Here is a 14,790-nt window from a genome sequence, read left to right as displayed (position 1 = left end):
CTTCTTATGTACAATTCCCGCCGATGTTTCTGTTTAGTTCGGTCTATGTGTCGAATTTTACATTCATAAAAGGGTGGTAAATTTATAGCGGTAATAGGTCTAGACATACCCACCACGCGTTACAAGAAAAGTTTTTCATTTGAAGATAACGAGCATGAAATACTTTTCCTTTAACGGAATCAAAATCGCTGAATTCGAAATCCATTTCTTTTCCAGATAACACACGCAGGCTTACATGAAATTTCTTTAGGAAATTCAACCAAATAACATAGCAGAGAATGACCTAATCGGAAAGTCGAAAAGGGCATCACACTTTAGAACCTTTCAGTCCGATTGGGTGGAACGATAAGCGTGATATTTGGAAACGAAAGACACATTTCGAATTAACTTTCAAATGCGTTCTTTATGCAAAACAGAAACCCTGGCAGTTAGTTTTTATTTGGTCAAATGAAATTCACCCTGACCTTCAGACATTTTCATAGAATTTGTATCAAACATTAGGTAATGGTTTCTCTTAATATAATCACCTCACCAGCCTTGCATACTGAATACTCACATGTACGTACGTTCTTCACTATACGTATAGGCTATCTCGAGATACAGACATTTGTAGAGACAAAAGAGTACTTGCTTGTAAACTGGTTCTTTTACCGAAGTTGATTCAAGTCTTCAGCCAAAACGAAAAGAAAAGTTTAATTTACTGCACACATGAGAAAATTTACATTCCTTTTTTTTAATACAAGCTACGTCACCGTGGAACAAATAATCCATCCTGCTCTTCTGCGCTTTCGCGTGTGTGATGAGGTAGAATAAATCAATAAATCACGGTATAAAATGTTCTTCAAATAGAGAATACGGAGAATCAAAAGAATCACGAGAATCGTGAGAATCGCAAGAATCGTGAGAAGCACGAGAATCATATGAAAAATTTTTAAATTTTAAAATCAATTGGAAAATCTTAAATATATTAAGTTATGTTGGTCTGGCCCGTATCATCAATAGTCCGGAGTCGGAGATCAATCTACAGTAAAAGTTACCTCTCGGGTTCACAAAAAAAATCCATGTTTTTCCAGACAGATTTGCCTTCTAGGTGTCTTTTCCAGAATTTTATCCGAAAAATCATTCTAAATAATTGGGAATCAGTAGAATCTTTTGAAATCTTTTGAAAAAAAGGACATCAGGAATAACAGATAAACTCTGATTGATGTGGTGTTATATGGATAGCAAAAAGAAGGTTAAAGAAAATGAAGTAAAAGACTTGAAATCAATCTCTTGAAAATAGTAATAGATCCGACTCCAGTTGCTTCTTAATTGTTTTTTAGATAATGTTAGCTACCCTAAATAATTAAAAGCTTCAGCAGCGAAACGTAATGTCCTACTATACGATATTCAGCTCGCAACTGTTGCCATTTTCACCATTGTTAATTTGCTCTTGTTTTCTGATGAAAATTAACGAATTTAAGGACTGTATAATGAGGAGTAAAATGAAAAATTTCCGGCTGATTTCATTTATTACTACTGCAGCCGTTATTTCCTCGTATAATTTTATGTACATTTATAAACACATCCAAAAATCCTTGAATATTGATTGGAGTTTGCGACGCAATTTTTGAATTTGTCTAATGTGTTAGTAGTGAAAGTGAGTGATTGTGTACGGTGTGTATAGCTTTGTGGATATTCCGTATGATATGGAGATCGAATGAAATTCAATGCGTAACGAAATCAATCTTTAAATCGGTAATTTATCAATCAGTTGCATTTTGCTTTAGTCTGACAAATGTTTTCACACTGAGCACTTTACCATGATATCTAACTTTTACAGTTTTGATAAAAGATTGAACAAAGCCGTCTCTGAGTAATTGTTGATTGCGATATGTATCTTACAGACGCGTTTTTTAATCACTTTCTTTCCGTTCATCTTGATGTTAAGGTTCTATTGAATAATGTACTCATTAATGAACTAGAAAAGTTGAGTAACGTTATTGATATAACGGTAGTCTAAGTAACTCTGAAACTCTGAATTTATGTTATGTTAGGTAAGAACAGACGAAGTGTGATAACACACCGACTGAATCCTATCGACGATTGTTTTTCTGTTAACTGAAATAACCTGCAAAAGTTGATAGCAATAGTGTCTGAAACTTGACTACCACAGTACCACAATTAACGGATCATTTTATTTCAGGTGACGGCTCTTGCAGAGTATCATGACTAAAAATGTTACAAACTGGAGCTCCTGGAAGACATTTTTTTTAACACTTCTACTAACATGCTTTAATCATATCGATTACACATCAGCTGAAAATAATATTGGTAAGTAGCCCATTGGCAATGAATTTATATAAAATTGTGAAATCGAAGTCATAGATTGAGAGATAATGTCTCAGGAAGTTAGCAAACAACCAAAAATATAATCGGAATTTTTAAGCCATCTTTGTATACCTTTAAAAGTAAAAAACTGAAAATTTGTTCATATGGATTCTTGATAGACGCATAAGCCCGAACGAGCTACACGGATTAAAAAACGAATGTGAAAGAACAAATCCAATCGAAGTCATAGATTGAGAGATAATGTCGCAGGAAGTTAAATAGCAAACATCCAAAAACAATCGGAATTTTTAAAACCCATCTTTGTACCCCTTTAAAAGTAAAAAACTGAAAATTTTATCATTTGATTTCTTGACAAATTTGCCGACCACAAAATATGCAGTCGACTTATATGGCAGTTTCCACGCTCAGTGAGAACTTACTAAAATGTATTCGCACCACATTTTTGTTTGTTACCGGTATTTTACAGAAATTTGTAGCGGATTTTTGGTTGATACCGGTATTTGGTGTCATAAATCCTTTGTATTTAATGTAACATAGCGCAAAACGCGATATTTGTATACCAATTTAATGCACTTTAGGAGCGTTTTGTGCGAAAGCTTGTTGACTATCGGTATGACATTTTAAAATTTTTTACTAATGAAACGCTCGGAACGGTGATATTTTTAATTATTTTATAATTATTTCACAATCAAATTTAACTTAATACGTGATGAAAATGAAGTTTTGCCCTTCTTTTAATTTTTAAATTAAGTAATGGTTCACATTTTATTATGATACCATAAGAAAACACCTTTGCCGTCGATGCCTGCATACAATTTTTTTTCATTTTAGAAACGTTCGGAACGACGCTTGATTTCGTTGTACTTGGCAGTTTTTTCATAAGGCTGCGAGCGCACTTACGCCGTTTAGCACTCCGTTTACGAGTGAACAATGGAAGCTCCTCCCACTTTCCATTGTTAAAACGTAAACGGAGAGCTAAACGGTGTAAGTGCGCTCGCAGCTTAATACTTTACATTTTTTTTGTCTCAATATGAAGATTCATCTTTATTTATCAATTAGAAATAGTTTTTAAATAATTTCCAATGTTTAAAACATCTTTATTTTGTATTGAAAAAATACCATGCACGAAAATATTACAAAAGAACATGCCATATGCAAAATAAGTGGTTTTTCCCAAAGTATATAAACACTGAAGGTAACGCAAATCCGCAAGAACACATGGTTGCAACACATGCCAAAACTCAATACTAAACAACACACTTCCAATAACATTATCACGCCAAACGTCACGGATGCAACATAACAGATCGTGTCGGGGCCGAAAATGAGGGAGTTTTGAGAATTTTCTCTGGTTTTCGGCCCCTTACATGAAATTTTTTTTGAGTATCTGTTTTGGACGATTGATTTGAGGCACTTTCGCACAACTCGCACAACTGGTTTTTCCCGAGTATCTAATAAAATAACGATCTGCGCGACCTCTCCAAAGTGTACAGTCTTGGTCAAACCAGAAATGTTTTATGTCTCTACCTTTCTTGTGCCTTTGTCTAGATGGTAGAGTACGATCAGTTTTTACATACAGAAAATCCGGCAAGCTGCCAAGCAAGTTAGTATTATCATAGGTTCTACTACTCATTTTGATTCAAAAGGTTCAAAATTTCAATCAAACAATTGATAAAAATCTTTGATCTGAATTAACCATATGCGAGGTTGAGATAATGAGCCAACGCGCATTACGAAACAATTTTAAATACAAATTTTATAAATGGCCATCTGCTAATTGATGTTGAAAAAGTAAATGCACGACCAGGTTCTGCTAACTGATGATGAAAAAGCAAATGCACTGTCCACAAATGCACAAGTTTCTGAACGAGGCAAATTCTATAAAATTACGCATGAAACATTTGATAAAAATCTTTGATCTGAATTACCGATATGTGTGGTTGAAATAACGAGCTAGCACATTACGAAACAATTTTAAATATAAATTTTTTCAGTGAGCTGTCCCATTCGCGTCAGTAGCGACCTTAAAAGTTCATAGTAAAACATAGCCAACGCTCAGATAAAAGAAAAGTTATTCCCAAAAGATCTCGTAGAAATGTATCGTTTGATATTACTGTGTGTTGCATTGTCTTCAATGACAATACACGGACTATCAAACCTAATGGTATTCGGCTTGGAATATTGATCCATCAAAACGTAATATCGGCAATATTGTTCACAGGATCACATGTACTTCGATCACGTCGAATGTGAATTTAACAAGACCTTATGCAAGAATACGATCTGCAGAACAAAATTTCACAATCGTACTGCCAAACTGTTGACAGTAAATTGTTTTACATTGGTTCCCTTCGAGTCGATCGAAGTTCAGTCGTCTATGTATTATCACTTCACTGGAGGATATCGGCAATTTGCTATCAACATAAGAAGTGATTGGTGTAAATTTATGGATGGTACCGACAAGTCCATACTTTTGGACTTTTTTTTTAAGTTTATTAATGGATACTCCAATTTGACCACGAAATGCCCGTTAAGCGGTAACTTTTCTGTAGATAATTTGCCATTAAATGCTCAAGTATTTGGTGGCCAGTTTCTTCCTGTAGGAAATTACTACTACAAGAGTAAAATTACAGCGAATGGAGTTCATGGTCTAACGGTGAAAGTTCATTTTACCATACCCGCCGGTCGAACTATTCTGGACGATGCGATGGGAAGATAGAAGTTATGCAATTTATGGAAATTTGGGTGGATAATAAAGTTATATCAATGAAAAATAGTAGTTTTTTTTTTTTAATTTTCTTTATTTGTTTAAAAGAACAAATACAATCTTAACATGATTTCTACTATTTTCTGTTGGAAGAACCATTATAAAATATAGCACATGAAAGAAGTTACCAAACAAAGTACGAGCGTACATACATACGAGAAATGAAGTGAAATTACAAAAGTGACATCAACGCGAACGTAAAAAAAACCAAAAGGATACGAAAGTTAGGAAATCACAGAAATCGTAACTAGAAGTATCTCACTGGTTCGTGCTGTATACTGTGCGGGTCGGATCGCGGCGGCCTCTGAAAAATAGTAGTTTTGCCTAAGTTCTGACAGTACTGGTTAAAAGACTACCATGAAAGGATAAACAAATTTTGTATACAGAAAACATCCCCTGAAAAGAGGCGCCTAAGTTACCATACCATACCACACCTATTTTTATTAGAGGTATTCAGCATTTTCGCCGATAACAGTGAATTTCACCTATAACAGTGACACTAAGAGTAATGACCGTCACCGAAAAATTGACAATTGTGAATGCATCTGAATGGATGAATGAATTTTCTATTTATTTTGTGATAATTATTTGAAGAATGGGATTGGGACACTATTTTATTATTGCAACATGTTAAACTGATCCAAACTGAAACACTTTTCCAGTTTTGGTCATTTCGCCCGTATTCTACTCCCAAAACTCTGAGACTTTGCCGAAGAAACCAATATTCCATCTGCCATACATTTTGAAAAAAGTCTAAAAACATAAAACTGAAACACTTTTCCATTTTTGGTCATTTCGCAAGTATTCTACTCCCAAAACATCCATCAGTCATCGCAACCATCATCAAACACTATTATACAATTTCTTGGAAACACACACACAGAAATATACAAATTGGCTTTTATATGGCATTTGTATGGAAACTTCCGGGAGCCATAGCTCCCAAAAATGTTCCTTAGTCCCTAAATTTTTTTTTTGAAAATTTTGCTTCCTTAGTCCCTTTTTTTCTTAATAGTGGACTTATGTCCACTATGTTCTTCAGTTCGAAAATTCGAGTTTTTATTGGACTAGTAATCTAGGACCTGAGATAATTTTTGCGTGAAATTGTGTTCTTAAAAGAATTTTTCCCTCACGAAAAAAATCAATAATTATTTCCTTTAAATATGTATATATTTGACACGAATATATAAATATTTGTAGCAAATAATTATGAATTAATTTGCGAAAACTTCATCCAGCTAAGCTGGACCAGCTTACATGAAAATAAAATTCAAGCCCCATCCGTTCCGACTGATTGATGAATTGATGGAATTTTGTGGAACAACTTTTTTCTATGTGTTCTTTTTGTTTCTGCCATCACTTTTTATCTTTATTAGTTTATTGATAACTCCACGCGTAACTTTCTAAAAGCCGCTGTACAACAGTCATTCGCTGTCGATCGTTCTTACGCAAAAGAAATGTTTTCCGCGCGACGTCAAAGTAATTCAAATCGGAAGACAAGTTTAGTGAAACAATTTTTAGATTTTATAACTGTTGAACCGATCTTAGTTTTCTTAAATGTTCCACTATGTCTACTCAGCATAGCTGTTCAGAACTTGAGTTTAGAAAAGGTGTTGAAGTCATTTATACCAATGAATCATCTTATGTCGTTAGAAATTACCTTCTAGAGCAATTAAAATTCTTATCTTTTAGATTTGTCGCTTTAATCTCAAATACGGTGACATGGTGTGCGATAACATGATAGACAAACGGCTAAATAACATCAAATGTTCAGACATCATTACCACTGATTACCACTAAAAGTAAACAAAAAAAGATCAGGCGATGCCGGTTCCGACATGGACTTGCTAAAAACATTTGTCTGCATTGCTGAAAAGGAGAATCAAAAATACGGAAGCGCTTAACAGGCATATATTCCACCATTCGGTACACTAATTGAATTTCCCTACAGTCTCGGCCTTTCAAATTAATTCGAAAAAGAAAGTGTAGTAGATGCTTTTGTCAGCGTCGTGGTGGTATTGTTGGCTGGTGCATAGAGCAGGGGTCGTTCTTGTCCTTATTTCCTTATTTTTCCTACTTTTCGAGAATTGTCCTTATTTTGTCCTTATTGTACTAATTGTACTAATTGTCCTTATTTTCTGTTTGAATTTTTATGATTTTTTTTGTTCACAGAACAGAATCAAAAAATAGATAAAAGTATGAGTAGCTCTAAATAATTTTATTTTCTTTAATTTTCCAACGCAACATCTGTATGGAAAAATCAAAATGTGATTTAAAAAAAAAATTAGGCACCCTATAACTGAAACAAAAAATTGTAAAGAAAAAATCATTTGGGGATTCCAAAACGATTAGGAGACTTTGAAAAAGTGACCTCTAGCGCCATCTACACCCGGTTGAAGTTTTCGATGCAGAGGTAACTTTGATGAATTTCTGTGTAGCGGGAATCGAAGCTACGCAGGTGATATTGGTCTCAAACGAAAGCTAAGGGAAAAAAAATTTTGCCGAAAAAAATTCGCCATGCAAAAGGGATCAAATTTTCGATGAAAACTGAAACTAGTTACCACTGCTGCGGAACATCCAAAAACTTTTTCATCGTTAAAAGTTTGGAAACTGAATGTGCAACGATAATAGCGAAGAAAAAAAACTTTTCTGAATCAATTTTAAAAATTACTTAAGTTTCACCTCAGTTTTAAAATATCATTTTTATGAAAATTCGGTAAAACTACGGGAAAATTGGAAAATTTCATGAAATTTTTTTGCACTAAAAAAAAACTTTGAACCCTTAGCTTTCGTTTGAGACCAATATCACCTACGTAGCTTCGATTCCCGCTACACAGAAATTCATCAAAGTTACCTCTGCATCGAAAACTTCAACCGGATGTAGATGGCGCTAGAGGTCACTTTTTCAAAGTCTCCTAATTGTTTTTGATTCCCCAAATGTATATTTATCAATGGTAGAAAATTCACGCTTTTATACCAAAATGCACCAAAAAATGTATTTTGTTCAACTAGTGAGCCCTACTATAAGGTAAGCGGGGGTATAGCTGACCGTGCAGGTGTTCCTGACCAGCTACATTATTTATCAGTTTTGGAAAATAATTACAAATGAACGTTATAATTAATCTTTAGAGCCTAAAGATTAATTTTTTCATGAAAATAATGCGATTATTATGTTTACTTATTTGATACAACCATAAAATGAAACCAGTGCACCATCTCAGTACAAAGTTGCACATTTCTTAAGAAAATAGTAAGATCGGTGTGGTCTAATTTAAGGTTTTTATTGACAAAAGAATTATTACCGGACAAAGTTTTGGTGTTTTGAGGTAGTTCGACAATTAATATTATTAACATAAATAGCGTCTAAAATTTAATATTTGATTAATTACATGGTGGTCAAAACATTGCATCAAAAATATGCCATGTTTGTGTAGTTGACCGCACCAAATTCCGTACATTTTTCTTGATGTGACAAATTCACCTTCCATGTGCATTGTTGTGTACAAAATGATGTGATTAAAATTCGTTGATATTTTGTGTTTTTATGAGTTTTTATCATTGAAATTGGTTAATATCAGTGAATTAAGAGTGAAAATGTGTCGAATAATGCGAAATTATTGCGAAAAATGTGAAAAATGTCTTAATTTTGTAGCGGCAAAGGCTCTATACCAGGCAAAAGTTGACCGATTTTTAAACGTTGGATTCGTTCCTTACATCCGCCGTTTATACAATGACAACAAATGAATGAAGGTGATATGGATTTTTATTGTGCGCGAAATTTTTGAAAACGCAAATGATTTTTGTGGAATTTTTTTTATTTTTATTTTTTTTAAGGTATTTCAGGTTTTAGGTATTTAGGGTGATCAAATATATATCACATATGTATCACATTTTAGGTTGTTAAAATTATTGCGTCAAAAAACTGTTAAGGATGACGGACACTCATTTTTCGCTATTAGACCCCAACTCTCGTTGTCAGCTAGAAAAAAATGAATGAGACGTGCCACCGAGTATTTGTAGAGCTACTGGCACTTATATTTCAATTCAATTTCTTTTGAGCAAGTTTTTCACTAAACTGAAAAAGTCTGACATGTATTATATGTAGATATACTCAAATCAGAGCATGTCTATCGACTGGGAGTGATGAAACCTCCGTGGAGATATTATCAAGACAAATTTTTAACCGAACGTCGGATCCGTCGGATCGTTGATAAGAAACTGTACGTTGTAAATTGTCAGACCATGTACAACTTGTTTGCACTGCTGACGAAGTCAGTAGGTTATAGAGATTGATTACTTATTTCATAGCATTGTTCCTAGCATTATAACTGAATTAACAAGCGTCAAATTTAAAGGTCTTCAGTAATAAGAGACAACGAAAGAAACATAGAGAAATAATGGCATTTCATCAGCCTACAAATATTTTCTATGTTATTGCCAGAAGCAGTGCCATGCTTGTTTCGATTGTACGACTCAGAAAATTCAATTCCCACAATCTTAAGCGGCAGATATTATCACTAAAGCGTTCAAATTTGACTCTTGTTAACTCAGTGTTAATGCTAGGAGCAGTGCTTTGTCTCTGGGTACAATAAAATCAGGGTCGGAAGGTTTTGCTTCTTGATTTTTTTTTATTATATTCGGATGATTCTTAAAAGCTACAATTTAATTTTACAAACAGGCGTGGGGTGTTATTCATAATGAACATTAAAAACTCTGACACCGCGAGGTCCATTCATGATTTGTAAATTGCTGAGATTTTTTGTTTTTCTCCAACTTCGATGTGACTGTAAACTTTTCGTATAAACCACAAACAAGCCAGAAAACCGATGGTTCCAGTCATGAGAAAGAACAAAAACACCACGATCAACGTGTAACCGAAATACAAAATTGTCGACGCCACATCCTGTACGTCCAACTTTGTGACAAAATAGTGACAACAATAGCCGAACAAATAAACGGCCGTAAAACCGGATGACAAAAACGAACGCCACCACCAGCGATAATCTTCTGCGCGCAAATGCGAATAGCAAAGTAAAATGGTCGATTCCGAGCAAGTGATGACAAGGATCAGAAATATCGAAAATTGGAAACCGAAGATGTCGTACATTTGACTGGCCCAGATGGAATTCAATGCGAAATACAGTTGAATGTAAATGCAAATGAATGGCAAAATGCCACCCATCACAATGCCGGAAATCGGATGCATGCAAATCGATTTGTTGGGTATTTGGCGCGGAATTTCATTTGTTTGAACTGGAAGCTCAAGGACCTACAAGGGAAGAGTAGCCAAGTGAGAAAAGCACAAAGAGAGGAAGTCAGATTTTCTACTTACCGACTTTCCAAATCCGAAGAATGCTCCAAGTAATGTGAGTGGCACGGAACCACAGAGCCAAAGACCCAACAATGAGAAAAGGGTGCTGATCGGAATAGCTCCTGAGCTGGTCTTAATCCACAAAATCGCATTCATAGCTAAAGTCAAACTGAAGACAATTCTGCAAATGAAACACAGGGTGTAAATACTTTCAGATCATCTGACGATGATTCTGACGAAAAAGTATGTCCTACCCGGGGCACAACGTCGACGTTAACAACACACTGATCATACACTGGTCGCCACCGAAACTCTTGTAAATTCTCGCCGATATGTAACCAGCCGGTGTTCCAAGGAAACCAAATGAAAGAATTAGACAAGACATCAAACTGCCACGATTCGCTGGCGACAACAATCCTAAGCCGGCAAACACAAATGTAACCAATGCCATGCCGAACACCTGAATGCCTGATCCCAACAACACAGCCAATAACATTCCATAACGCGGTGGCCGAAAAACGTCGCCATGAAGCGAAACCCATCCAAATATTTCTTGTTGAACGTCCAGTCGATTGTAACGTTCAATATCTTTGTGCATGGTTCGTAACATGATCGATGCAACCATTCCGGAGAGGAATAGAACAACAACCAATGAACAGAGAATGTTGTACCATTGAATTTTTGTGTACGGCAAAGAGTCCACTATGTAATCCCAGCGTGATGACCATTTATCCGAATTGTCTCGTACGAAAGTAACGGAATATGTGTAAGTGATATTCAATTTTCTGCCCTGCTCCAATGGTTCCGTCGGAATGGCCAATAGTTCAGCATTGACATTGCAATCCAAGTTGTATGGATCACGATGATTTATGGATCTCGGTCGCACTTTCACTGAAATAATTCGACCTAAATTCGCACCAAATTCAGTGTCCCATTCTTCTGATGTTCCGCTCTGATAGGTAATGATCAAATCCACATGATTGAATGGATAATAGAAGCCGGATTTCATATACCTTGCACTCATCGGATAACTGTCGTCTGACTGAATATAATTTTCTATTAATTTTGGGTGAAAATTGCAGAAAATGAAGAACAAGCTCATACACTTTCCGGATGGTATCCCATTGGAAAACCAGTATAACTACAATATGGTCGTCGTAGTGCGTAAAATTCATAACAGAAAGCAACTGGTAAATTGTCTACAATCCAATTATGTTGGTAGTTGAGACTAATTCCTTGCATCAATGGTGTCAACCGTTTTTCGCTTTCTAAATCGCCTCCAAGATATCGTCGTGTACATGCCTAGGCCATAAAACATTTTTCAACTAAAAAAAAAAAACAAAACTTGCCCTTGTGTTGTTGAGTTGTTCATACCTGTTTGCACGTTTCATTCTTCAAAAAGTCAATTGCGTATGGACCCGGTCGAATTCGATCACCAAATACAATCTGACCCAAATTCTCAATCGGTGAGTCCGATTCATCGGTAGGACAAAAGTCGAAATGATGATACTCGTATGGAATGAGTGTCTTTTCCGAGTTCAGTCGATTGACGTATAAATCAACGTAAGACTGTGGAAGATAGAAGAGATTTCAGTAGGTTCAGTAACTGAAAGCAAAACAACTTCGGAACTTAGGCACTTAGGCCAAAAACACACTAGCGATTTTGCGTTGATGGGATCGGGATTGATGGGTTGCGACCTTGTATTTCGATATTCATCACAGGCTAAACAGTGGAAAACGCAGGATAATTGTCGATCCAATCGTGTCAAAATTGCTCGTGTGCCTTACGATTTCAAAAGAATTTTCGCAGAGTTGAAATACTTTTCCAAGAATTATGTCATTCACCACATTACATCAAGTCTATTGCGAAATCGTTAGCGCTACATCAAGACGAAATATGACGCTGCACCTGAATGTAGCTTTCCGCATTTATTGGGATTCGCTGATGGTTTAGTGTAGTGCTTATAGTTCCAGGAGGTGCAGGAAAACGGGAAAAGTAGGAAAATATGCAGTTTTTCTTGCTTTATCGCCAATAGCTACTGTTGTCTGTACAAATCCGATTTTCCTAAAACTCAAATATTCCGATTCGTCTCGTCAATACCTTTCATTTGACATATCGCACACCACTTTTGAGCGAAAACATATAGAGATATAATTGAAAAACTAGTGAAAAACCGGCAAAACAAGCAAAAAACTGATATGGAAAATCTATAGCTAACGAACTGCTTTTTACGTATTAAATTTTGAAGTAAGAATTAGGACAGCTATCGAATCTATTACTTCATAAGTATTTCCAGCCAACAGAAATAATAGCACATTACGCTCGAGGTTCAAAATTTTTATTTTGACGAGTACGAACTCTTCAAAATAAAAAATGGAACCTTCTTACGTACATCAAAGAATATGTTGAAACAAATGAAGTAAAAGATTTTACTTTATTTGTTTCAACATATTCTTTGCTACTAACTGTATAGTGTATCCATTCGTAAAGACTATTATTCCATAAACTGAATACACAGGAAATAGCCTGTTTTCTAACATTTTTGAACTGTAATCATGCTCTTTCTCTCAACCACAAGAAAGCAGTGCAGTTGATCTTTTACTTATAAGGTTTTACTTTATACAATTTTCTGCAGTTTGTCAGAAGACGATAAGCTGGTAAATACCGGAATCGTAATCGTTATTGCGAACCAACACTGATGAGTGTATTTATTGTGCAAATGCAACATTTGAAACAGCACGAAGCAACAAAAATCAGTCAACTATTGTAAACATCGATTGGTTTCAATATAAATAAAAGGGAAGCACATTTTCTCAATCATCAGCATTAATTTACTGACACAGCACAATATGTTTGTTCTGTATTTTCACCACAGAACAACAAAATATTTATGTTCGTTAACATATGGAATGAAATAGTGAACACATAGAGCATTACGATATGTATTTTATGATGAATGGATTAACGTAACATACCTTGCAGGGTACTGAAAATTCAGACTCTGATATGCAATAATCAACCAGTCCCAAGCCTGGCAAATTGAGATTGAAACAACCACTGAACAAATTGAAAATCCATAGATACGACAGCCGCATTACAATCGGTTCAGTTCGAATCACTTTATTTATTTTGAATTTTAATTTCGGCTGGACACACCACCTATGGAAAAATTAATTGTCCATTTTTCAGATAATCTAAATTAATTTATTTTGCAGAAAAAATTAATTTAATCCAAGTTAATTTAAGAAAGCCTTATTGAAATTGCGAATATTGGCGAAGGAAAACCATCACATCGAGATGGTATGGTATGGTATAGCATAGTTTAAACGCTACACCATACGGTGCTGATACAATCGCTAAACCGAACTGGTGTGCATACGTTATTTTGCACCAGCTGGTCACATACCAAATGAACTTTAAAATCGTGGAATGAATTTCAAAATCGTGGAATGAATTTCAAAATCGTGGAATGAACTTCAAAATCCTACATTTTGTCGATTGGTATATAGAATTCGCCAGATACGACGCATCATTTTGCGATTTTTTCCTGTAAAATCAATAAAAAAGTGAACCAAAGTCAAACGTGGCTCATAAAGTTAACTCTTCGATAAAGTGAGATAAGAGTTACGTTTATCGGTGAGAGTTAGATTAGTGAGAGTCGATAGACTCTATACTGGTAATTGAGCCTTTGTAATTAGTAATCACTACAGATGCAAGCGGATATCAATATTTATTATTCGTTGAGTCGTTACGTGAATGAACCAGCTACACCGCAACGTTTGCTACACCACCAAATGCATTTAAATATTGCTCGTTAATCTAGGGTACTCGCATCTAAATGTTATTCAAAAGTATTTGGAGCAATAAACTTTTATTCGTGGCTTAAGTAAAACAAATTATTTTTGTTCACAAAAACTGCGGCAAACTGCATTGTGAATTGAGATGCAATGTAATTTACCACACTTACACTATTGAACTATTCGTTGAGATTCACAAATGTAGAAACAATTGTTCGATTAGCGTTTTGCCCATGAACTCATATTACATGTAAGTCACATACTATTTTTAAAGAAATGTTTATTTGCTCCGAAAAATTTCTAGCAGTCACACTTTATTGCGCACTTATCGTCAACTGAGCAATAATATGCAATTCAAGCGCATTTTCTATCAACCGACTGTATTTTACATTTCAAATTATTCGATTCGCGCAGATGTCGACAGTGTATATAAAAGACGGTTTATGTTAAGCAAATTTCGAAAATCGAATGCACTAGAGGTGTGCGGGCCAAGATTTTTTTCGAAATCCGAACGGCGCCGAGGCCAGGTGCAGATAGTTATTTTCCTAACGCATACTAAAATGCCTTTTTAGCGAATGAAAGG

General features: G+C 35.2%; 2 protein-coding genes across 2 annotated transcripts in view; one reads left to right on the top strand and one right to left on the bottom strand.

Moving 5' to 3' along the window:
* The window catches only part of LOC119070727 (receptor-type tyrosine-protein phosphatase-like N), a 31,482-nt gene that overhangs the window by 5,169 nt on the left and 11,523 nt on the right, over positions 1-14,790 (top strand). Inside the window, exon 2 of the mRNA XM_037175183.1 lies at positions 2,186-2,313. Within this exon, the coding sequence (XP_037031078.1) occupies positions 2,208-2,313 (106 nt within the window). The 5' untranslated portion in view covers positions 2,186-2,207. The remainder of the gene's footprint in view (positions 1-2,185; positions 2,314-14,790) is intronic.
* On the bottom strand, positions 9,692-14,554 carry LOC119070728 (transmembrane 9 superfamily member 2-like). Its single transcript, XM_037175184.1, has 9 exons — positions 14,378-14,554; positions 13,943-13,957; positions 13,386-13,507; positions 11,784-11,978; positions 11,514-11,711; positions 10,664-11,451; positions 10,431-10,590; positions 9,792-10,367; positions 9,692-9,756 (listed from the first exon to the last, which is right to left on the bottom strand). Exons 3-8 carry the CDS (start codon positions 13,503-13,505, stop codon positions 9,831-9,833), a joined length of 1,998 nt encoding a protein of 665 aa, XP_037031079.1. The 5' UTR covers positions 13,506-13,507; positions 13,943-13,957; positions 14,378-14,554; the 3' UTR covers positions 9,692-9,756; positions 9,792-9,830.

This window comes from Bradysia coprophila, assembly GCF_014529535.1.
Source record: "Bradysia coprophila strain Holo2 chromosome IV unlocalized genomic scaffold, BU_Bcop_v1 contig_106, whole genome shotgun sequence".
In the NCBI taxonomy this organism is placed as follows: domain Eukaryota; kingdom Metazoa; phylum Arthropoda; class Insecta; order Diptera; family Sciaridae; genus Bradysia; species Bradysia coprophila.
The sequence above is the reverse complement of the archived record's forward strand: the minus strand, read 5'-3'. Positions and strand labels throughout refer to the sequence as shown.